This window comes from Vombatus ursinus, unplaced genomic scaffold, assembly GCF_900497805.2.
Source record: "Vombatus ursinus unplaced genomic scaffold, bare-nosed wombat genome assembly UNPS02011431.1, whole genome shotgun sequence".
In the NCBI taxonomy this organism is placed as follows: Eukaryota; Metazoa; Chordata; class Mammalia; order Diprotodontia; family Vombatidae; genus Vombatus; species Vombatus ursinus.
This window is the reverse complement of record NW_020951209.1, coordinates 3,414,978-3,440,178: the sequence shown is the minus strand read 5'-3', so window position 1 is coordinate 3,440,178 and position 25,201 is coordinate 3,414,978. Positions and strand designations below refer to the sequence as shown.

The following is a 25,201-nucleotide window of genomic DNA, read 5'->3' as shown; positions in this document are numbered from 1 at the left end:
TGTTACATCTCTTTATAGCAGATTTTAAAAACTAATGTTAACATTAGTCTCTTGCAACTCCAATCCCCATTTCTTCGTCTCAGAAACTTTCTATGGTGGACATACTTGTAAAATCAGAAAGCATACTGGAAAGCACACCAAGGTAGAGGAACCATCGTGAAGATGAGAGGCCAGAGGATGTACCAGAAAGTGATTTGCAAGAGTTAAATCTCTAAATGTGCCTGGGGAATAAGGGACTCACCTGGGAAATGACCTTCAACCCAGCGAACATTTTATTAAGTGTCTACAGTGTGAGTGCTGTGAGTACTTTTTTGTAGTGCTTTATTTAGTATGCAGGAGAATGAACAGCCACACGTGGCTGCTTGTCAGCCTGTACATTTAGACCATATTTGAATTTACACTGTCACTGAGAATGAATGGCAAAATGTTAACATTCTGTGCAGAGCTTTTCTCTGTTTTCCCATCTTTAAAATGGGGATAGTTCATAACAGAACTTCCTCTCCCACCTAAGCCCTGGAGGACTCCTGTGTTGCGAGCAGGGAGCAGTCCATAAAGCAACCAGTGGACAAGGTCACTGTGGGTTGTCCTACAGACAGCATAATCGGTCCAGAATTCTTCCTCCCAAACTTGACGCTCCATCTTCAGTCTCTGCTTTTGCCAAGGCTGTGTGAGTTTCGTGGCTGCAGTATGCCTTCTCCTCCCCTCAGCTTAGCATTCTTAGCTTCTTTCAAGACTCAACTCCAGGGCCACCCTTCCAAAATATCTTCTACATATTTATCTGTCTAAACGTTAGCAGAAAGAAATCTCCTGTACCCCCAGTAGGTACTTTAAAAATGATTGCTGAATTCTTCACGTATATCTCAGGCTACTCTCTTAGGCTTCTTTTTCCCCTTTAAGAACGCCCTTGATTTTAATTTTAGCCTCTATACAGATGTGTATGTGTGCACGCACACAGTGAGACTTATTCTGGGTCCCACACTTCCTTTGGGAAGGCCCTGAATCTCATACCTCCCTGCACACCCCCTCCATGACTGCCCTGACTCATAGGAAAGGCCTTAGCCCTCAAGCTGGATTCCTTTACCAATAATGATTGATAACATTCTCTGTTTTTATGGTTTTTCAGCTCTCTCTTCCCAGGGTTTTCATGACCCTCTTCAGGTTCTCCTCCTACTTGTCTGACTGGCTCCTTCCCTGTCTTTTTTACTGGGTTATTATCCTTCTATGACTTTCCTCCTTTGTGTGTATTTCACCCCAGGCTCTGTCCTTAGCCCTCCTCTTCCCTCTTCTCTCTATACTTTCTCTTGGTGATCTCATTTGCTTTTAGGGTTTAATTCTCACATCTATACAGATCTCTATATCCAGTCCTGGTCTTTGTCTTGAACTCTGGTCCCATATCACCAACTACCTGGTGAATGTCTCCGATTGGCTGCTCTGTAGGCATCTGAAATCAAAAATATCAACATCCAAACTCATGATCTCTTCTGCTAATCCCTCCCCCATCCCTTTCCTAATGTCCTCATTTCTTTAAGGGGCACAGCACCAGTGTGCACCCTTCAAATAGGCATCCTGGACTTAGCTCTCTCACCCTCATATCCAGATACTCTGCATTGCTTCCAACTATCTCTAAAGTCTTGCCAGATTTCTCTGAAACCATAGTTTTCATCATTTCTTGTAGCATAGTAGTATTCCATTGCAGGGCACCAGGTGGCTCAATGGATAGAACACTGGGCCTGGAGTCAGGAAAACTCAGATGTGACTTCAGACACTTTCTGGCTGTGTGACCCTGGGTCCCAACTCTGCTTGCCTTGACTTCCTTATCTGTAAAATGGGCTGGAGAAGGAAATAGCAAACCACTCCAGTATCTTAGCCAAGAAAACCACAAAAGGGGTCATGAAGAGTCAGACATGGCTGAAACAGCTGAACAACAACAAATTCCATTACGTTCATATAATATAATTTATTATTAATTAGTGGCGAACCAGAGGGGAAAAAAAAGAGCTGCTATGATTATTTTTATACACATGGTTTCTTTTCTTCTTTTTAAAAAATCCTTTTGAGGTAACAGCCTACTTAGTTGTATTACTGGGTCAGAGATTATGCATAATTTAATCATTTGAGGAGCATAGTTTCAAATTTCTTTCCAGCATGTTTGGACCAGATGAGATAATATGAAGTTAGATGATATTTGTAAAGCATTTAGCACAGTGTCTGGAATGTAGTAGGAGCTCAATAAATGCTTATTGATAGACTGACCAATTCAGGGCCTCAGCAGCAGTGCATCAGAGGGCCTGATTTCACAGAGGCCCCTCCAACACTTGTCATTCTCCTTCCCACTTGCATAGATGGGTGGAAGTAAAACCTCAGAGTTGCTATAATTTGTATTTCTCTTCAGTATTAGGGGTTTGGAGCAATTTTTCCACGTAGCCATTGATAGCTTGATGTTCGTCCTCTGAACACTCACTATTCGTGTCTGCTCTTAACCACTTATCAATATGATAAATTTGAATCATTCCCTTATATGCTTTTTTTTTCTTCCCAGTGAGGGCAGTTGGGGTTAAGAGACTTGCCCAGGGTCACAAGCTAGTGAGTGTTATGAGTCTGAGCTCAGACTTGAACTCAGGTCCTCCTGACTTCAGGGCCTGTGCTCTATCCACTGCGCCACCTAGGTGCCCCCTCCCTTATATATTTTGGAAGTGAAACACAGGTTCCCTTTATTCTGTAGGTGAGATAGGGGCTGGACAATGAAGGTGAGGCCTAGGCAGCAGAGGACCCGCCCCAGATCAGGAAAGAGAGGGAAAGGAGGCCGGGGACAAAGAAGGCATTGACACGGAGAAACTGGGTGATTTCTCAGGCTTAGCCTCATTTTGTTGGAAGTCAACTTAAGTGCTTTTCTTTTTCCTCACTTCCTTTGAAGCCTCAGCTTATTGGCAGGACTTTGAGATAATTAGTTTAATTACTATTGGGGGTGGCAAACATCCTCCCTAGCAAATATTCTGAGAAATTTGGATGGGGTCCCACCTAGACTTAGTCACTTTTATTTTTTGCGTGAGCCTCTGAAGGAGAGACAGGCCGGCAGAAGAGGAAGCTCCTATTTCGTTTCCCATCCCCCGCCTCCACTCCCCCCTGTCCGAGACAAAACATTCGCTGAAGTTTGGGAAAAGTCAGCGAGGTGACTTGACCAGAAATTCTGGTTTGGGGGTGGGGGGAGGGCGGTATCCCGAGTTCAGGGCCCTGACTCTTCTGAGTTCACTGAGTCAGCTTGACTTTACCCAGACTTGAACAAATAAAAAAAGAACAAGTCGTTTATTTAATCTCAGCTTTGCAACATGAGCCTCAGATACCTCATTCCCCAGTGTTAGCTGTATGCTTGGTATAACCTGAGGTAAAGGGGGTGGGGGACAGTCCATCCTCTTCCATAGCTGTGATTCTCTTGACCCCAGCTGTAGTCGGAAGGCATAGGTGTGCATTTCCTATCTCAGATTTAGCCTCTTTCAAACCTGCTGCCTCTGGGCATCTATGGTTCTTACAATTGAGGCAACTAAGTGGTATGGTGGTTAGGACACTGGGTCTGGAGTCAGGAAGACCTGGTTAGAACACTGGGCCTGGAGTCAGGAAGACCTGAGTTCAAATCTGGGCTCAAACACTTACTAGCTGTGTGACCTTGGGCAAGTCACTTAACCTCAGTTTGTCTCAATTTCACCAACTTCAAAATGAGGAAGCAGCTAGGTGGCTCAGTGGATACAGCTCTGGGACTAGAGTCAGGAAGACCTGAGTTCAAATTTGGGCTCAGACACTTACTAGCTGTGTGACCCTGGGCAAGTCACTTAACCTGTCTTTGCCTTAATCCACTGAAGAAAAAGATGGCACCACGCCAGTGTCTTTGTCAAGAAAACCACACAGACAGTATTGGTATGCTGTGGTCACGACGAATCAGACACAACTGAACAGCAACAAAAATGGGGATGATAGCACCTACCTCCCAGGATTGACGTGAAGCTCAGATGAGGTGATATTTGTAAAGTGCTTAGCATAGTGCCTAGCATGCAGCAGGAGCTTAATAAATGCTTGTTTCTTTCCTTTTTTCCTGCCTTTTTTACGTTTTACTGACCTCCAGCTAGACAAGAAACAAGTGGCCATTTACACCACTTTAAAATATCGTATATCAAAACTAGAAGAGGCCTTAGAACGTAATTAATCCAACTTTCTCCTTTTACAGAGCAGGAAACAGAAACCTAGATAGTTTACAAAGCTTGTACAGTGTCACACAGGTTATTAAGTGGCAGAATCAACATTTGACCTCAGGGCCTGTGACTCCAAGTTCTGCTTTCTTTCCACTGCACTACTGAATTCTGCCTGTAGGCTGTGGTCAGTGCCAAGAGAAAGAAAAGAGGGTAGAACCAGGCCAGGGCGTCCTGACCTTTTTCTTTTGCTCACATTTCTTCTCATTGTTCTCAAATGCAGCAGTTGCTGGTTTGGGAGTCTTGGCTCGGTTTTGTCTCTTGTCTTTCAAAGCCTTAAGCAAGATAACTTAATAAATAAATTGAAGAATATTGACCAGAGAGGGTCACTAGCTTCTCCCTTTTGAATACCGTCATCATTAAAATTCAGCCTCCGTGGCTTGCGTTTAAAACCCCACATAAGAAGAGCATAGAACTGCTTTCTTTGAAGCTTTCCTAAGATTGAGATGAACCACCATCATCAAAACAGACTCTTCTCATCAATAAATTCACTTTCCTACTTAATTTTTAAAGAGTATCAGTTTGGCCTAGCTTTTCTGTTTCTTTAGAACCGATATTGGCCAAGTATACATTACCCATCTCTCTCATCTCTGCTCCCTGAACTTATACACATCCCTAGTTAGAGACAGATGTGGGAAGGAAAAATCTTTTTCCTAATCACAGGAAGGAATTTTTTTTTGAGGCAATCAGGGATAAATCACTTGCCCAGGGTCACACAGCTAATAAGTATCTGAGGATAGATTTGAACTCAGGTTCTCCTGACTTTAGAGCTGGTATTCTATCCAGACTGCACCACCTAGCTGCCTGGTTTTTTGTTTTTGTTTAACAACAGTTTTTATTGATGCCTTTTGAATTTTATGTCATATGCTTTCCTGAAAACATCCCATCAAGACTTCCCCTTGTAACAAAGAAAACAATCTGGCAAAATTGACTAAAAAAAAAACCAAACAAACCCAACTATAACTAATTGTGTATATGACGTTTTCCTCTCCTAAAATGAGGGTTGTTTGTTTCAATATCTGTTCTTCTGGACCAAGATTTCTCATTGCGATTAATCTGAGTTCAGCTGCTTGTTAACCTCACTTGGGTTGTGCTGTTTTAGGACAGTGGATAGAGCTCAGGACTTGGGAGTCAGGAAGTCTTGAGTTTAAATTTAGCCTGAGGCACTTAACAGCTTTGTGACCCTGGGCAAGTCACGTAACCCTGTTTGCCTCATCTGTAAAATGATTTGGAGAAGGAAATGGCAAACCACTCTAGTATCTTTGCCAAGAAAACCCCAAATCAGGTCACAGAGAGTCGGATGTGACTGAACAGCAACAACAGTATTATAATATATTATTACATATAATTTTATGTGTTATTGTTATGTATTATTTTAGTGGGGATAACCTAGTATGCCTCACCAGGGAGGGAAGAGAGAATTCATTCTCTTCACAATTAGAAAACAACACGTACGTCATGCTTTGTCCATTCAGCAAAGCAACGCTGACTCTTTCAGGGCATAGACTGGTTTTCCTTTTGTATTCCACCAGAGTGTTGCCTTGTATACAGTAGGCTTATAATAAATGCTTATTGAATTTAATTTTTAAAAATATATTAAGTGTTTACTGTGTGCTAAGCATTGCACTAAATACTGGGAACACAAGTAGAAAAAATGAGATAGTCCCTCGTCTTGAGGGGTTCACATTCTATAAAGGGGAGCCAGCCCATAAAAGAAAGTTCAACCATGGGAAAGATGGAAGGGTTCACAGATCCTAAGGGTGCTTTAGTGAACGGTTGGTAAGCCCCAGAAGTCATCAAATGGTAGCTAAGTTGTTAGAAACACAAGCAACAAGATTTCACAGTAAAAGAGAGCCATGCATTCCACACCAGTCCTGGGATGCTGTTTTTTAAGCAGATTGGCCTGTATCAATAAGCACAGTACATGAGAAACATGAAAAGAATCTTCCTACTCAGTAGTCAGCACTCGGGGATTTCCCCTAGAAGTACAAGGCAAAGTCTTACATCTTTTGAAGCCATAATTAAGAAAAAGGCCCCACCAACCAGGGACTGAAAAGAACAGCAGCTCAGATACCTCATAGGAGCTGTTCTCTTGTAGCCAGGCAGTTGTAGGTAAACCCTGAGGGGGATTCCTATCAATAAGGAGGTGGGGCCACCCAGCTCAGGCTGCTTGGGAGCCAGAAAGGCATAATGGGGTAACAGATCTCACAGTCATTCCGGCCTGTGCTGGCAAACACAGCCATTTGTTCATGACCACCATTCTCTTGACTCAGGAATAATTCCAAGGGCTCGCTTGGCCAAAGAATAATTGCAGTTTATGTATGCCTTCTAAGTATGTGAGTCTAGAGTTTCTGTTACACCTCATAGGTGCTCATAAGCAGGACCCCTAAAGCCTTCCATTAAGCAGTGCCTTGTCACAGTTAGAGGCCCACAGTTAGTGAGACCCTGAGCAAGTCACTTAACCTCTTTTAGTTTCCTCAGTTGGTATGATAGCACCTGCTTTGCAGGGTTGACTGTCTGCCCCGTCTCTGGTGCAGTTCCCTAGAGAGGATCCCTCAGGGGAACTGGGGATCTTCCCTGGAAATCTTCCTAAATTGTACTTCTCTTTTCTGTCTAAAACAGTATGTGCAATTTGCAGTGTATCTGCAGGGAAGCACCTCTCTGCCTTTCTGGAGACCTACACACCATTTGAGGTTATTGGTGAGGTGGCTCTGTCCACGATGATGGACATCTAGGCAGAGGCAGGGGAAATATCTTTGGCCCATAGGGTACAGACTCAGCATCCCCTAAGCACATTTCTACTAAGAAAGGTCCTTCTGTAATATTCTGTTTAGGCAAAGCCCCGAGCCTCATTTGCTACACTGAGTCATCATTTCCACTCATTCATGCTGCATGGGTATTCTCTTTCCAAAATGGAGTCCTGGGAACTGATACCCCAGTTCTATTTAACCACTTAACCATCAGGTAGCTTTTATAAAGGGATGTTTACTTCAAAGATAGAGCAGAAACAAATATATAAACATTACCTCCAAGGCCTCAGGAGCATAATCTCCCTTCAATCAAAATCAAGTCTGGGGCCAGGGGAATTAGGCTCATAATTTGGCTCATTCCTACATGATACTAGTTCTGCCAAGTTCATAGCCTGATGCAGCATGACTCCCCAGTGACTCCTTCCATGGGTTTGTGACCCTGAAGGTCAGCACATGCCCTAAGTATCAATGTCATGCTGGCTACAAAACCCAGCCTGGATTCTGACTTCCATTTAATTTAATAGTGATTTAATAGTTGACCTTTGAAACTCTAAAGATTGGAGACTCTACTGTCTTCACTTAAAATGGAAAAGAACAAACAAACAGGCCAAAGACCAGAGATCTATTTCTTGGGGACGTTTGCTGCTCTCAGAAGGTAGAGAAGGCCTTTCCTGTTAAAGCGTAGTCCACCATAAGCCATGGATGAAGGAGTTCCCTAATGAAGCCAGTGGTGCCAGTGGACGAATCCTTCATTCACTGAAGGATGACTGAGGCTTTTTATACACCTCCACAGCCAATCGAAAAAGTTCCCATTTACAATGAAATTAATCAACCACTCCCAGTCACAGAACGTCCATGCCTATGCCACAATTTCTCCATGGCTCTTTCCTTACAAAGTTTTCCTGGAAGCAAGCTACCTAATATCTACCCTGGATGGAAATTGCATCAGCCAAGCCTGCTTATAGAATCTGGTCATGTACCCGACTCTCATTACGGAGGAAATAGCACCCCAGAGCTGGGGAGGAGAGAAAGATGAAGAGAACTCAGTTCCTCGTGATTTTCTGCCCAAAATTGGCTGGCCCAGGCAATGGGTCTCTCCTATACATGGGATTTCAGGGTATTGACATGAATAATCTTAGTTCATACTCCCCTGTTGCAAGGGATGTCTGTACTAGAGAAAGATGGACCAGTCTTGTGTTCTTAGCCCCAAAGAGTTCTGCTATGAGCGTCTACTAGAGGTTAAATCTTTCTTTTAATTGGAACCCTAAAGATATTGGTGTGCTTTGCTTTCCTTGTGGGTCCCATGTGAGAGGTGGGAAGGTGTCCTTTAGTTCAATTAGTTATCCTTCGTCTCATAGGAGAGAGCTTGTAACTGGAGATGTGTGGTCCTGGTGTCATGAAGCCAGGATTTGAAATGGTGCTTCCTTTGTGCTACCCAGACGTCCACCCTCCCACCCCACCCCCTTGTCAATGCAAATAACAATTTAAGCTCTTTTGCATGTCAGCCTGTTTTATTGTTCACAAGAACTTGACATTCCTAGGTTAAAACATCATTTCAAACAATCATTTGTCCATTAACAGGGGGCTAGTCCTCTGTTTGAGAAAGGGACAGGTTTGACAGTTTTCAGTGTGTAGCAAATATTCTCGAAGAATGTAGTGGTAGAATTGACCAAGAGAGGAAGAGACATAGTCTTTCCCTTCATTTATGGCGTCAGTGGACAACACACACACGTGTGTGTACACATATACATAAATAAATATGTATGTACATGTATATGTTACAATTAATTTCAGGGGGTGGGGAGGGAAGGACAGAGATTTGACTGTGGAATTAAAAGGGGATTAAAAGAAGCACCAAACCTGACATGGCTTCTCTTGTCTCATAAAGTCAGCATATTTCGCCGACTACCGGTTTAATTAAAGCTCTCATTTATCATGACTGCATGTAATTTGGGGCTTCCATTTATGACAAATACAGGGAACTAAAGAAGGCAGGCCAGCTGAGCATCATCTGGGAGGGGCTGGTGGAGGAAAGGGAAAAGAAGCAAATGAACAAGGCAGCCACTTGGATCTCCAGCCAGCTGAAGGCTTCTGGGCGTAGTTCAGAATGGCACTCCTGCAGAGGTCAGGAAAGGGTTATGCCATCTAGCCAGACATTCAAGGGCCTCTGAAATGCCTCTCCAGAATACAGCTAAAATCCCTAAAAGCCATCACTTGGTAATATGATAATCATAATGGCTAACATTAATTTGCATAATGCTTGAAAATATATAGAGCACTTTATGTCCTTGATCCCATTTGGTCCTCACGACAGTTAAGAGGGAGGCACTCTAAATATTGGTAGCATACTAACAGCATGGTGGATAGAGCTCTGGCCTCAGAATCACAAAGACACAGTTCAAGTGCCCCCTCTGACACCTTAGGGCCATGTTGCCTAGGTGGCTATCTAAAACTGCGTTGGTAGAGGTGGTAGGAGTTTTTCTCATCTGGGAGTTCCTTATATCAAATAAAATCTCAAGTCCTATTTCTATAGGGATCATTCCTCTACACATGAGGTGGAAGAGAGGAGGGAATAATTATTTATATGGTACCTACTGTGTGCCAGGCACTGTGCTGAGTGGTTTTTACAAATATTTTTTCATTTGATCCTTACAACCCTGTGAGGTAGGTGTTATTATTATCGCCATTTTCCATCAATCCCCAATAATCCATTGGATTATAAGCTTCTTGAGAGCAGAGACTGTCTTTCTTTTTATTAATTTTGTCTCCCCAGTGCTTAGCATAATGCCTGGCACATAGTAGGTCATAGTACATGTTTATTGGGTTTTATAATTGGGGAAACTGAGGCAAATAGAAATTAGGTGATTTGCCCAGGTCATATAACTTGTAAGCATCCAAAGCTGGATTTGAATTTGGGTCTTTCTGACTCTAGCGCAGTACTCTGTCTACTGCCCACTAGCTGCCTCTGCACGTATGCATGTATATAACATGTGTATACGTGCACACACATACGTACAAACAAAACCTACATGGGCCACACATGCTCCATATATACATATATATGTGTATATATGGAGCATGTGGTGCTGATTATACAAAAGACCATCACAATAGTGAATAGAGAATAAACCCATTTGTCCAAACAGAGAGCAAACAGAAATCAGAGAAGTTCCACAGATTAGAATATGCTAGGCTATACAGAGTGATTGAGCTCTCCCCCTGGGGGTGAGATAGTTTAACCAAAAGAGAGAGAGAGAAAGAGAGAACCTGATCTGCCCAAGGGGAAATTTCCCAAAGTCTCTGCAGAGGAGGACTGGAAATCAGGAGGTGTGGAAGTACTGGCTCCTCTACCTATCTGTCACTTCCCAGAGTCTTTTTTTTTTTTTCTTTCTCTCCCTGGAATTGGTCCTGATTAAAGTCTGAAACCACGTGTTCTCTCTTGAAGCTGTAAAGATGTCTCTTCTCCAGTGTTCTCACACCACTCTGCCTTTCACAGTGGCATGCAGTGTTGATCCATCTGCACCAATGAGGAGGGTCTCATGCATATGGTCTAGTTTGGAAGCCCAGATTACATATGCATGCATGCATGTATACAACATTCACATGTGTGTATATGTGTACACATACACACATATACACATGTAAATGATTAGGGAATTTAGGTTACTTTCCTGAAATAGAGAAGAGGGAAATTGAGGTATAATTGCCACTTTGATGTGATTTGACCTCTTTGGACCCTGATTTCATCATCTGTAAAATAAAAGGATTGAACTAGACAGTTTTTGTTTTTTTGTTTTTTTTTTTAGAATGAAACTTTTTTTAATAATAAATTTATTTATTTTTCGTTTTCAACATTTACTTCCACAAGATTTTGAGTTCCAAATTTTCACTCTGTCTCGCCCCTCCCCCCACCCCAAGATGGCATGCATTCTAAATACCCCTTCCCCTAGTCTGCTTTCTCTGCTATCTCTACCCCCCTTCTCTTATTCCTTTCCCCTTCTGTTTTCCTGTAAGGCAGGATAGATTTCTGTACCCCATTTCCTGTATTTCTTATTTCCCAGTTGCATGTGAAAACATTTTTTTAAACATGTGTTTTTAAAACTTTGGTTTCCAAACTTTCTCCCTTCCTTCCTCCCCACCCACCCTCATTGAAAAGGCAAGCAACTCAATCTAAGTTGACCATGTGCAGTAATGCAAAACACTTCCATAGTAGACATGCTGTGAAAAACTAACTGTATTTCCCTTTATCCTATCCTACCCTCCTCATTTATTCTATTCTTTCTTTTGACTCTGTCCCTCCTCAGAAGTATTTGCTTCTGATTACCCCCTTTCTCAATCTGCCCTCCTGTCTATCATCCCCCTACTCTGTTGTCCCCTTCCCCCCCATTTTCCTGTAGGGTAAGACAGATTTCCATACCCAGTTGAGTGTGTATGTTATTCCCTCCTTAAGTCAAATCCTATGAGAATAAGATTCACTCATTCCCTCTTACCTTCCCCCATTTTCCCTCCACTGTAAAAGCCTTTTCTTTTCTGTTTTTTTGTGAGATAATTTACCCTGTTCTTGTTCTCCCTTTCTCCTTCTTGTAGTATAATCCTCTCTCACCCCTTAATTTTATTCTCCAGATATGATGCCTTCATCTTCAACTCACCGTGTCCTCTATCTATCTATCTATCTATCTATATCTTTATCTATATATATATACATACATATAATTTTTTCCCTCCAAATACCCTAATACTGACAAAGGTCTCATGAGTTACAAATATCATCTTTCCATGCAGGAATATAAACATGAACTAGATAGTCTTAAAGGTCCCTTCCAGCTCCAGTTATGTGGTTTGCCCTCTTGGGTGGGCACTTCTGCCTTTCCACATTGTCTTCAGAAGCTTGATGAATACACTTCTCGTTCTCTTCCCGCTCCCAAACCACGCAAGATTCAACGCTTCCCTTACAGAAAGTATTACACAGAGAGGGACCCAAGAAAGCACTTCTTATGCAGGATTGTATATTGTACAAAATTTCCCATAATCAGTCTAACAAGGTATTGTTTTGATGGGCCCTCTTCCTTGGAAATAGATTTATTTTGCAAAATATTTCTCTTATTAATGATGTTATTTGAGAGAGAAATGAATGTTATATACTTATTTATCCCTTCATTGTTCTGTTTTTATTATAAACTAGTTAAAAATAACATGAAACAGAGCAGTCATTTGAGTTTGTATTTTGTAGTACTGGAATTGGGAGTCCTAAGTTAGATGGTGAGATAGGCAGGCAGAAAAGACAACTACAGCACCTGAATTGTCCTAGACCCTTTCATTGTTAAACAAGTGAGCACACAGTAGGTAGTTACTCTACAGGTGTTTAGCTATTAAGACTTGTGGCTGTGTTGGGCAAGCCTCTTTTACTTACTTGTCCCCAACTATGAAATAGGAATAACACTTTCCTCTTCCTAGCTCATAATGAACATCCTAAGGATTAGACCAATTTCTGTACAGCACTTTGAGTTCCTAAGTAAAAGATCATTTATAAACATATATAATTAGTGCTAGATAAGGTCATTCTTCAGAATATTTCTTGGCTAGAAATACCATGTTCCTATTCTTGTTTCTTTCTTATCCCTTCTTTTTAGTTGGTTTTCTTGAGAATGTAGACCTGGTATAAGGAAGTCTTAGAGTCTGATTATTGTGAACAGATGATATATTATTTTGTTCTAATGAAAGAAGATTAGAATGATAGAGAAGTCTTAAATGTGACTGTATCCAATGCACTTTGTTTTGTTGGGGGTCTTGTTTGTTTTATTTATTTACTTATTGATTATGACCAAATTTGAGAAAAAAGTTTTGGGACAGAAAGCTAAGGAGCAGGTCCTGTAAGACCTCAGGCCATGTTAGACAATGGAAATTACATGGGCAGAGTAAAAAGGTGATTTGGTATTCTTCCTTAATGTATATAAAAAGAAATAAAAAGAATTATTATATATTCTTATTATGTTAGAATTATAATTATATTATTATATATTCTTATTACATTATAATTATATATTCTTATTATGTTAGAATTATAATCATTATATGATTATAATTCTTCACATTTGCAGTAAGAGAGAAAATATCAATCAGTCTCTCAACAAGCATGTATTAAGTGCCTGCTATGGCCCAAGTCGGGTTGCTAGGTGGTGCCATGGACAGAGTGCTGGGCCTAGAGTCAGGAAGACTCATCTTCCTGAGTTCCAGTCGAGCATCAGACTTGCTTGTGTGACCCTAGACAAGTCACTTAACCCTGTTTGCTTCAGTACCTCATTTGTAAAGGGAGCAAGAGAAGAAAATGGCAAGCCATTCTAGTATGTTTGCCAGAAAAACCTCAAATGGGTCATGAAGTCAGACACAAATGAAAACGATTGAACAACAAATGGTCCAGGCATTATGCCTAGCTAGGCACTGGGAATACAGATAAAAAGAATGAAACAATCTTTCCTCTCAAGGAGCATACAGTTGTAAAGGAGGAGACTACATTAGTGTAGAATAAAAAAATAGAGGTAGGGACTAGATTTCATTGGAAACTCCTTCTAACAGTGCAGGTCTACACCTCTGCAGCTTAGAGCCCTAGAGAGTGGTCTGGGCCACTGAAAGATTGAGTGATAGTGCCTAGGGTCATATAGCCAGTATGGGTCAGAAACAAGACTTGAACCCCAGTCTTCCTGGCTCTCTATCCACTATGCCAAGTTACCTCTCTTTAGTTTGAAGAGAATAAATGTAAATACTAAGTCGTTAGATACAAAGTGATTTAAGAAGGGAGAGCACCAGAAGTTGGGGGATTCAAGAAATAAATACATCATATCAAAGGTAGTTGTATCTTGAAAGAAGAGAGGAATTCTGTGGGGTAGAGGAAAGGAGGAGGTGCGTTTTAGGTATAGGGGATGGCCAGTGCAAAGACATGGAGATAAAAGATGGAGATCAGAGAGAAGGCTTGTTTAGCTGGGTAATGTGGGACGGGAAGTAATGTACTCATGAGGCTGGAAAGATAGGTTGGGGTCAAGTTGTGAAGGAATACGACATGATATGATATAATGTTATGTGATGTAATGTAACAGTGTAAAATAGCATAACATAATACAAACTATACCGATCTTCTGCCTCCTCATGGAATGAATATGACCTTTCTTAAAGGATATACCATCAGAGTACAAGCTTTGTCAGGTTCTGCCATTCTTCTATCAAACTGTGTCTTCTTTTTAAGGACAAAATTTGTTAAGTATAGAAAGGTTCATCACCGGCTGTTGGCCTTTGGCAACCCAAACCATACATACATATGTACATTCATATGTACATATGTTTATATATATATATATATAATATATATATACAACTTTAATTTATGTATTTATATATTCTGTTTTATGTTACAAACATTTACCAATCACTCCCACTGAGAGATCTCTTGTAACAAAATAAAACAGTTAAGTAAAATTAATAATATATAGCGACCTCGTCTGAAAGTACATGCCACATCCCACATCTGTAGCACACCCTACCTCCAATTTCTCTATTTTATATAAATTAACAGAAATCTTATTTAAAAAATAGATCCTTGTAAAAGGATCTATTTAAAAATTACCTCATTGACATGGGTCCTCCCTCCAGTAGTGCAAATTGTCACCCATTAATGCCTTCTTATCCTTTGTAATTCTTGTTCACATCCTTATATATAAGGACAGAAGGAAGAAAAATAACATTTATTAAGTGCCCGGTATCTCATTTGATCTTACACTAGCCTTCTGAGGAAGTGCTATTTTGGTCTCCATTTTATAGTCGAGGAAACTGAGGGGACAGAGGTTAAGTAACTTGCCAAGGGTCACACAGCTAGTGAGTGTCTGAGGCTAAATTTGAACTCAGGTCTTCCCAACTCCAAGCCCAGCACTCTCTCTTAATGCCACCTAGCTGCGTCCAGAGGGGTTTCACTCAAAATGCAAGGTTATTCTTCTAGATCTCTTGATGTTATGTAGGTGCTAGTGAAGCATGCAGAATATCCATCCATTAACAATCCCTCACTCTTTTTCTGACCATGCATGGTATCTCTCCTGGTTTCTTTTATGCTAGGTTTTCTTGTAACTTATCACAATATTCTGCTACCAAATATTATCTCTCCAATTAGACATACCATGTGTCATTCCACTTCCCTTTGGCTGACCTTCAATTTTGATTGCTCAGAGATTGTGATATTATGATTTGTATCCACATATAGTATCACTAGAAGAATATTGGTGGGGGTAGGGGGAAGGAGCCTTGTTTCAGAGGAAAGATTAGTATCAGTAAAAGAGCTGTACAGTTTCCCAAATGAAATCCAGTACATCTACTTTTCAAATCAAATCAAACTCATTGTCATCTGCAGTATCTTTATAGGATACATATATATATATATATATATATTCATGGATCAGTTGTTTACCTAACTGCTTAACATAGTCTGGACAATAAGCATTTTTCATCCATTTGTTTTTTCCTGTGTAGATAGTTGAGCTGAACTCTTTTGAGTGATTGTGTATTTCATTTAGGAGGCTCTGCAGTGTTCTGAGGTTGATGCAGTCAACACAATGTCATATGCCAACTGTCTATCTATCTACCTATCTATCTCTCTATCTATATACACACATACATATAGCTATACATATGTGTATATATGTAATTTTCATATTATCATTATTATTATTACTAAGGAGCAAACATAATGTGATGACCTTTTAGGTTTGACATTCTTTTGCTTCTGTTATTCTTCTAAGTGTCATCTGTGATCACAGGCACATTTTGATTGAGGCCTGTAAAAGTGTTGGTTTACAAAGTCCTCACATTACTAAACACCCAGTTTAAACAGTGGATCAATTACATTAAGATTTGTATAACTGCATTACAATCATGTGATAGTTAAAAAAAAAAAGATTGCTATATAAGCCTTAGACTTACAGACCTATTTTATTCAACTAAGCCTATATTCAGTATAATCGCAAAATATTATCCCAGTTTGTATTTGCATTAAAGTATACAAAAAGGTCTTACTCATCCTCTCTTCCCCTTCTCTCCATTTTACCTATGCACAGTGGAATTTCAGGGCCTTAATGCTCAAGAAAATTCTTCCTCGTGATAGGACTGATGCCTGATGTCTCACTCCTGGAGCTTTAAGCTTTGACTTAAAGCTTTGATCACTGTTGACATGAAAAGTCCCTTGGGAGGGGAATACTTTATGAGATAATTTACATGGTAGGAATAAAGATGTGGGACAAGGTTTTAGTGGAAGAACTATGGTGACAAAGCCAGTCTGAAGAAGTACCACCCAAGAAAGAAAGGTCTTCAAAATAGGAAGAAGAGGGACATTAGGGACTTTCACAGTTTTGTGTATAGCTGTCAGGAGAGATTGGAGTCTGTCTCCTTCTTAGTTTGGAACATGTTAAGTTTGTGATACCTAAACATACCTGTGGGATATCTAGTTGGATGTGTGAGTGGTTAAACCTTTCCTTAGAAATCCCTAAGATTAAAACAACAACAATAAAAATTTTAACCTTGGTCTATGAGAATAGAAATCATGTCATGCTCATAAATAGCGTTTAGTCTCTGAGTATTTAATTAAGCAGTATCATGCTTAACATTAGGGATGCCTCAATGGTGCTGTAGTGCATAGAATGCTGAGCCTGGAGTCAGGAGGATTCATCTTCCCAAGTTCAAATGTGGCTTCAGATTCTTATTAGCTGTGTGACCCTGGGCAAGTCACTTCAACCTGTTTGCCTCAGTTTCCACATCTGTCAAATGAGCTGGAGAAGGAAATGGCAAATCATTCCAATATCCTTGTCAAGAAAACCCCAAATGGGGTCATGAAGAGTCAGATATGACTGAAATACAACTAAACAAGAACAACATCATGCTTGTGGTAGGCACGTAATACAGATTAATTATATTCAATTTAATAAGCATTTAGTATGAATGAGCATATGTTAAGGATGGTAAATCTTAATCAGCTCCAGAGTCCAAATTTCTCTTAGGACTTTCTCTTAAGTCTCATGTAGCTTTTGTAGTCTAAGAAAAAGTTGTTTGGGGTACAAACATATAACATTTCAAGAAATTTTCCTGTGCTATTATGATATGCTAAACCAATAAGGCCAGCTATCCCTGACTCAGTAGAGTAACCTTTGTATATTTTATCGAAGTGGTGTTACATAGTGAATAGAGTAGCTGGGTTCAGTGTCAGAAAGACCTAGGTTCAAATCCTGCTCTAAAAACTTACTAGCTGTGTGACCCTGAGCAAGTCCCTTAAACTTTCTTGACTTTCTTCATCTGTAAAATGAGGTTAATAATATCACCTATATCACAGGATGGTTGTGAGGATAAAAAAACAAATAAATGAACGAAAATAACATTTTAAGGCAAACATCATCCCATGTACATCATACAACTCTGGGCAGTGGAGGTGATGCTTAGCTCACCTCTCAGAAAATTCTATGCTGGGCCAGCAAGGTAAAGGTATCACCCTATACCCTGTGAAGTCCCAAAAAGTCTTTCATTGATGCTCTCCAACAGCAGTGCTTCTTACCCCACTGACCACCTCATTGGCCAACAATTGATGAAAACTCCAAGGGTCTGATTGAACAAGGATGATTAAGCGATCAAATAAGAAGGCTGACCTCTTCCTCTCTAAGCAAGGCTGAGCAGGAAACATGTTGTTGTTCAGGAGTGGAGTACCGATGGGTCATTTTCTATATGATACACTACAGCCCTTATTACAGATTCCCAGAAAGCCAGGATGGTTCTAGAATATCTAGTAATAGCACAAGAACCTAGGTCCAAAATGGCCTCCATAGATTCTGCTACAGAAGAATGACAACAGACACGGAAAGATCTGACAGGTATGATTGTTGAGCCATCAGTGATCTCCAAAAAATCATGGAGAATTAAAAAGATTGGATTGGAGAAGGTCAAATATTGTTTTCACTTTTTTTTTTTAAAGGGCAATGGTGAGATTACAAGAATGGAATCTGTAAACCATAGGTCAGAGACCTTGACTTCCTAGCAAAATTATAGAATATATCATTAAAGGGAAGGTGTGTGAAGATCTAGAGAAGGAAGCAATGATCACTAAGAGCCATCATGGATCCTTCAAGAACATATCTCTGCAAACTAATATCATTCCTTTTGACAGGGTCTTTATTCTGGAATAAAGAATACAAGATCTTATTGTTTGTTCACTATAAAAAAGCATTTGATTTAATAGAACAAGAAACCCCTGCAATAGCTCTTGTCCAACATGATGTCTCCTGTGCATACATCAGAATCATACAAGATTCCTTGAAAGATAAAACAATGGACACAACTTTTTTTGTGACCCTCTGGTTATTTATATCAATTGAAGCATAAAACACATGCTTGCCAAAGGTGTTTTTTTGCCATCATGAAGGATGTTCAGCATTGATTATATTCGTCTATGACTGATTGAGCGTCTACTGAGATCCATTGTTACTTAAAAGAATTGGGCATAACTATCCACATAGGAAAAACCAAGCGGATAAATAATGCCTATTTTTCAGACTTTTCAGTCTGCAGTTGAATGGACAATCCATAAAGCTCATCCTTCAGTACATATATTGTGGACATATACTGCGAATGGATAATGAAGTGAGCCCAGAATTTAACTGGAAGAGGACAACATGTATTGCTTTTAGGAAAGTGAGCCAAGTCTTTTAATAACCCTTAAGTTCTCCTTGAAACAAAAGCATCTGTTTAATAGCAATATTTTTTTCAGGTGATACTTGGCTATTGAGTAATGAACTACTGCAGCCTCCAAACAATTTAAGTGGAGAATTACCCAAAGGTCCCTGCTCCTGATGAGAATAGTCTACAACAAATTACGAATGAGGAATTGCACCATAGCGATATAAAAGCTGTCACCAGAGAAATTAATGACTGAAGGGGAAAAAAAGAGATGATCCAGTCACTTAGCAAGAGCAAGTAACCAATGAGAATCCTGCATGTTCCATTGTTACTACCATAACAACCAATGAGCAGTCTACTTACTCCATTATATATCCAGAATGGTAGGAAAACTAGCGAAAGTCTCCAAATACTTTGACTCCAATGACAGAATTAGGGGAGGACATGGACAAAGGTGACATGAGGTGGACATACAGGGATGGATTCCAATCTACATTTTTGGAGGGAATACCCACATGGATCAGGGTGGGGGCGGGGGACGGGGAGAGATGAAAAGTACTATACTAATGGACCAGAGGGTTGTTATAGATATAGTTTACTTAGATTTTAGCAAAGCATTTGATAAAGTCTCTCAAGCTATTCTTATGGACAAGATGAACTCATAACTAGTTGAACGTCGTAACCCAAGGAACAATTGTTAAGAGTTTGACGTCAGCTTAGAAGGAGGTCTCTGGTGGAGTGCTGCAGGGATCTGAGTTCTACTCTGTGGTTTTTAACATTCTCATTACAATGTCTTTGATTAAGGCATAGATGACATTCTGATCAGATTTAAAGATGATCCGAAGATGGAGGGATGGGGCTGACACATTGAATGATAGTCAAAATCCAAAATGTTCTTGTTTGTTTGTTTGTTTGTTTTGGGTTTTTTTTTTTTTAGGCAATTGGGGTTAAGTGACTTGCCCAGGGTCACACAGCTAGTAAGTGACAAGTGTTTGATCTGAGGCTGGATTTGAACTCAGGTCCTCCTGACTTCAGGGCCGGTGCTCCAGAATGTTCTTGAAGGGCTAAAATGACGGCTTGAATCTCCTAAAATGAAGTGTAATATGAATATCTGTATAGCCCTACACTTGGATTTCAGAACTCAATATCACAGGCATTAAATGAGAAAAGCATGACCAGAAAGAAGTTTATGTGAAAAAGATCCAGGCATTGTTGTAAATTACCAGTTTCGTATCAGTCAGCACTGTGACAAGCAGCCAAGAAATAAAATGTGATCTTAGGCTGCGTTAAGAGCCAAAGGGTGCAGGACGAGGGAGATGCTCACATTCCCCCTGTGCCCTGCCTTGAGACCGCATCTAGACTATTGTGTTGAGTTATGAGTATCACCTTTAGAGTATAAACTCCCTCATTAGAACATAAGGTTCTCAAGAGCAGGGTTTGTTTTGCTCTAAATATTCTCGGCAACTAACACAGTGCTTGGCCCATGGACAGCACTTAAGTGTTAATTGATTGATTTCCACATTTTAGAAATGATATTGATAAACTAGAGAGCATTCAGAGGAATGTTCAAAGGATCTTCAGATCATGGCAGACAAGGTTCAGTTGAAGAAACTAGGATTTTGGGACCTAGAAAAAGCATAAAGGATGCATGATAACTGTCTTCATGTATTTGAAGGATTGTCATGTGGAAGATTATGGTAAAAAGCAAGAATAAAGGATGTTAATGAGAACAATTAGATGGCATAAATATGAAATACTTAATCTAAACTATTTAAATGAGTGACTAGCAGTGGAAAATGGACAAATACGAATGACATTGAGAACAATTATAAGGATTTTATACAGAAATTTAATAGATGTAAATTTGTTGCCACAGTAAAACCAAAACAACCCAGAAAGTGCCTTGATTCTGCAAACATTTGATTTAATTACCAAGTGAATAGAGATGGCAACTAAAAGGCAGTAAAAAATATAAACTCATTTATAAAATCTTACTGAAAAGAATGATGTACAATTATGAGCAGTATCCTCTCATAAAGCTAAGAGAAGCAGTGTAGGGGTAAAACCAATTGAATGAAAACGAAGCAGAATTATCCCAAGACTATTTAAGGATAAATATCAAAGGAAGAGAAGAAAATGAAGAAAAGCAGAAAAGATCCATGCAGATTACTATGAGGAACTGTTTTCACCATCAACAACAGGAACCATCACAGTTGAATCATCACAAATGAACCATCACAGTCCCAGATGTGATTATAGAGGAGACACTCAAGAGCTTTCTCCCTATTGGCCAGTGGTGTCAGGCAAGCTGCCTAGGGTCACAATCAAGGGTGTGAACCACAGGAGTTTGTAGGGGCCCAGCTGCCCTAATTATCAAATTAGTTATTCCCCCCCCCCTTTCCATGTAAAAAAAATTTTAACATGCTTTTTTTAAAAATTTTGGTTTCCAAATTTTCTCTCCCCCTTTCCCCCGCCGCCCCCCCCCCCCCCGGAAAAAGCAAACAATTTGATGTTGTGAAAGAAAACACAGACCAAAAATAATAAAAGAAAAAAAGAAAAAATTGTTTAAAGTATGCTTCGATTTGCATTTAGACTCAGTTCTTTCTCTGGAGATGGATAATATTTTTCATTCTAAATCCTTTGGAATTGTCTTGGATAATTGTATCGCTGAGAATAGCTAAGTCATTTGCAACTGATCGTCTTACAATATTGCGGTTACTGTGTACAATGTTATCCTGGTTCTGTTCATTTCTTTTTGCATCAGTTCATGTAAATCATTACAAGTTTTTTTGAGAGCATCCTGCTCATTGTATCTTATACTGCAATACTATTCCATCACAACCACATACTACAACTTGTTTAGCCATTCCTAAATTAATGGGCAACCCCTCAATTTTTAGTTTTTTGTCACCACTGAAAGAGCAGCTATAAATATTTTTGTACATATAGGCCTTTTTCCTTTTTGTTTTTTATCTCTTTGGGATACCGACCTAGTAGTGGAATTTTTGAACCAAAGGGTATGTTTGGTTTTATAGCCCTTTGGGCATAGTTCCAAATTGCTCTACAGAATGGTTGGATCAGTTCACAACTCCCATCAGTAGTGCATTAGTGTCTCAATTTTCTCACATCCCCTCCAACATTTGTCATTTTCCTTTTCTGTCATATTAGCCAATCTGATAAGTGTGAGGTGAGTTGTTTTAATTTGCATTTCTCTAATCAATAGTGATTTTGAGTATTTTTTCATTGGACTATAAATAGCTTTGATTACTTAGTCTGAAAACTCCCTTTGACTATTTATCAATTGAGGAATGAGCTGCCTTCCTAAAAAAAAAAAAGATCCCCAAAGATCTGGGTTGGGCATTAGTGAAATGAGGTCATATCCAATCATTTCAGCAAAGGCTCTAAGAGAATCTCCACAGGATCTCATACTGCCCTATGGCTCCACTTCCCATTCCTGTGACTCCCCAAACTAAAACTTCCCCTGCCTGGCCATCACTCCCATATGTGTCACCTTCTCCCATTCAAGCGTAAAGCTCTTTGGCAGCAAGGATTGTCTGTCTCACTTTCGCATTTGTATTCCCAGCACAATGCCATCCTTCCATTTTATGATTATTTGTTTTTCCCTCCCTCAAATCTTGCTAAAATATTTTTTCTGCCTTCCTCTTCCTTTCACTTGTGTCTCTTATCTTCCCGATTCTACCCCACCCCCAAAATTTCTGTTTCATCTCTGTATCCCAGCCCAGACCCCTCTTTATCTCTATCACTATATACTTTTTAATTTTTAAAAATTTAACCTCTTCTCAACTAGCCCAGAAAAGAAGAGGATTCATTTCCTCTAGGAAAACCTACATGTCATCCTGTCTGTGAGGCATTGTAGTATGGTAGAATGATCATAAGATTTGGAGTCAGAAGACCTAGTTTGGTGTGACCATGAAAAATCATTTAACTTCTTTGGGTTTCATCTTCCTCATCTGGAAAATACAACATAACACAATTAACTACACATAGTTGGTCTAAAAACTTTGTGAGTTTTAATACAGTCTACCACTGTCTCCTACACTCTACCACTGTCTCCCAAGAAGAAGAAAGGTGCTGTCTAGGATTGGGAACTATATATATTTGTTTAATATATTATTATATATTTTACATTATGTATTTGTTTGCTTCATGGGTTTCTTTGTTCCACACCTGGTGGCCAGTTTTCTGGTCATGGACTTCTTTATGCTTAGGAAGCTCTATGAGGAGCAGACACATAATCTTTCTTAAGGTCCTCCTTAATAGCATTCTAGTTCCTTCCCTCTGAGATTATCTCCAATTTATTCTGTCTGTAGCTTGTTTGTACATAGGCATTCGCATGTTGACTCTTCCATTAGATGTGAGCTCCTTGAGAGCAGGGACTCTCTTTTGCCTTTCTTTGTATCCTCAGCAGTTAGGAAAGTGCCTGGCACATAGCAAGTCAATTAGAATAAATGTTTGTTGACTTTACTTGTTACCAAGCCTATACCTGAAGCCTTCCTTGTTGAGCAAAATCTGCCAGTTTGCTATCTACTGCTGTTTCCTTGAAGAACTCAAGGTCACCTCTATGCCATGATGAAGCTACACAGTAGAATTTTTGTGGAGGCACCTCTCCATATGGTATATTAGCAGGTAGTCCATTTTGTTCTAGTGGTCATTTAGGGAACCTGATGAATCTCCTTCAGCGGGATCAGCTGCCTCAAAAAACATCTTCTTTGAATACCACTAAATCCTGGTCTTTGAGTACAGCCACAGCCTCGTTTCATTACCCAGTACCCAGTACAAATGAACAGATCATAGCCCATCTTCCAACGTGTAAAGTTTGCTCATGTATTCGGTATTTCTGGTTTGTTAAAGGTATATTTCAAATAGCCTTCCTGTCCTTTAGCTCTTTCAGCTAAGGCCTGACTTCTTTGCAGTCTAAGAGGTATAGACTCATGATGGGTCTAATATGACTCAGAAGAGGACTTTGGGGAAATGACACTTCCACTATCCCAGTTCTCCCCTGTTAGAAACTATATGAAAAATGAAACCTTCGTTTATAGGACCCTCTGCAGATAGTGACTGATCACGGTGACAGAAATGTGGCCAAAATAATGTGCTGAGAGAACCAGGGCACTTGGGGACCTAGAAGTAAGTTTAGAGACCATGAAATCTTTTTACATTCTAAGGGAGGCCTCTAAGCCCCAGCAGCATGAGATGATTTGCCCAAGGTCACGTAGCTTGTTAATGGTAGTGTTCGGTCTGAAATTAGGAGACCAGAGGTCTGATTCTAGCCCTGACACTAACTAGCTATGTAACTTTGTGCAAATTATTAACTTTTACATTGCTTCTTCCCTAAATGAGGAGATCTTCCAGATTTGGGGGAGGGGGTGGAATCTGTCCTATTCTAAATTACTTAGTTTAAAGTGAGTTAGAGAACTGATCTGTAACAAAGAAAGGTGTCACCTGTATTATTGCTTCAGTAAAAGTTCCTTCCCCAAGTGTCAACTCACCAGGAAGCCTTTGTCACCACTGTTTTCTTGCCCTTTTTTTCCATAGACTGCAGGCTGCTCTGGGACTATGTCTATCAGTTGCTTTCTGACAGCCGGTACGAAAATTTTATCCGATGGGAGGACAAAGAATCCAAAATATTCCGGATAGTGGATCCCAATGGACTGGCTCGACTGTGGGGAAATCACAAGGTAAAAGGAGTCAAATATTTATTTGGTGAAACCAGTACCAAAACTAAGTGTTTTTTCCCTTGGACTGGAGAAGAATTGTCTGTCTTCTATTTCCAGGTTCTGTAGTTTGTTATTTAATTCATACTTAATCGTCCTAAAGAGGGGGAAATTATTAAAGATGTCATCATAGCCCACCTTCCAACATGTAAAGTTTGCTCATTAACTCAGTATTTCGGTTTGTTAAGGGTATATTTCAAAATACTATCCTGTCTTCTTCAACTGAGGCCTGACTTCTTTTCAGTCTAAGAGTTATAGACTCTTTATGGGTCTAATATGACTCAGAAGAGAACTTTGGGGAAATGATACTTCCAATCTTGCCCATTTTGAAACTATAGGAAACACGGAAGTCTAGTTTATGCTTAGATAATGGTTTGATTCTGACTTCAGAATGTAATGGTAATCATTCCCAAAATATGGTAGTCCCATCATTTTGAAAGCTGGAAGGGAGATTAAGGAAAGTAGTAAAAGAGGATGAAATTTGAAAAGCAGGATTTGTTGAGTCCTCGGTATCAAGAGGAAAACAAAATTAGTTAGAGTACAGTATCCCAAACTGCTCGATAGTAGACATGCAGATTTGGGGTAAACTTTCCCACAAGGAAGGGTGAAGATACAACCTCATCATTATATTAGGAAGCGGTATAGACTAAAAGAGCAAAGAGTTGACTTGAGTTTTTCCTGGGATTTCCACTGTCTTCTAGGGAAAGAAAAAAAAAACATCTCTGGCATGCCCTCAGCATAATTAAGGAGGTCCTATAGGTCCTGATAGGGCAGCCAGGTGGTACAG

General features: G+C 39.9%; 1 protein-coding gene across 2 annotated transcripts in view; it reads left to right on the top strand.

The window, feature by feature from the left end:
- The window catches only part of ETV6 (ETS variant 6), a 335,835-nt gene that overhangs the window by 296,978 nt on the left and 13,656 nt on the right, over positions 1-25,201 (top strand). For both annotated transcript variants that reach the window (XM_027856399.1, XM_027856396.1), the window contains exon 6: positions 24,236-24,378. In XM_027856399.1, coding sequence (XP_027712200.1) covers positions 24,236-24,378 — 143 coding nt within the window. The remainder of the gene's footprint in view (positions 1-24,235; positions 24,379-25,201) is intronic.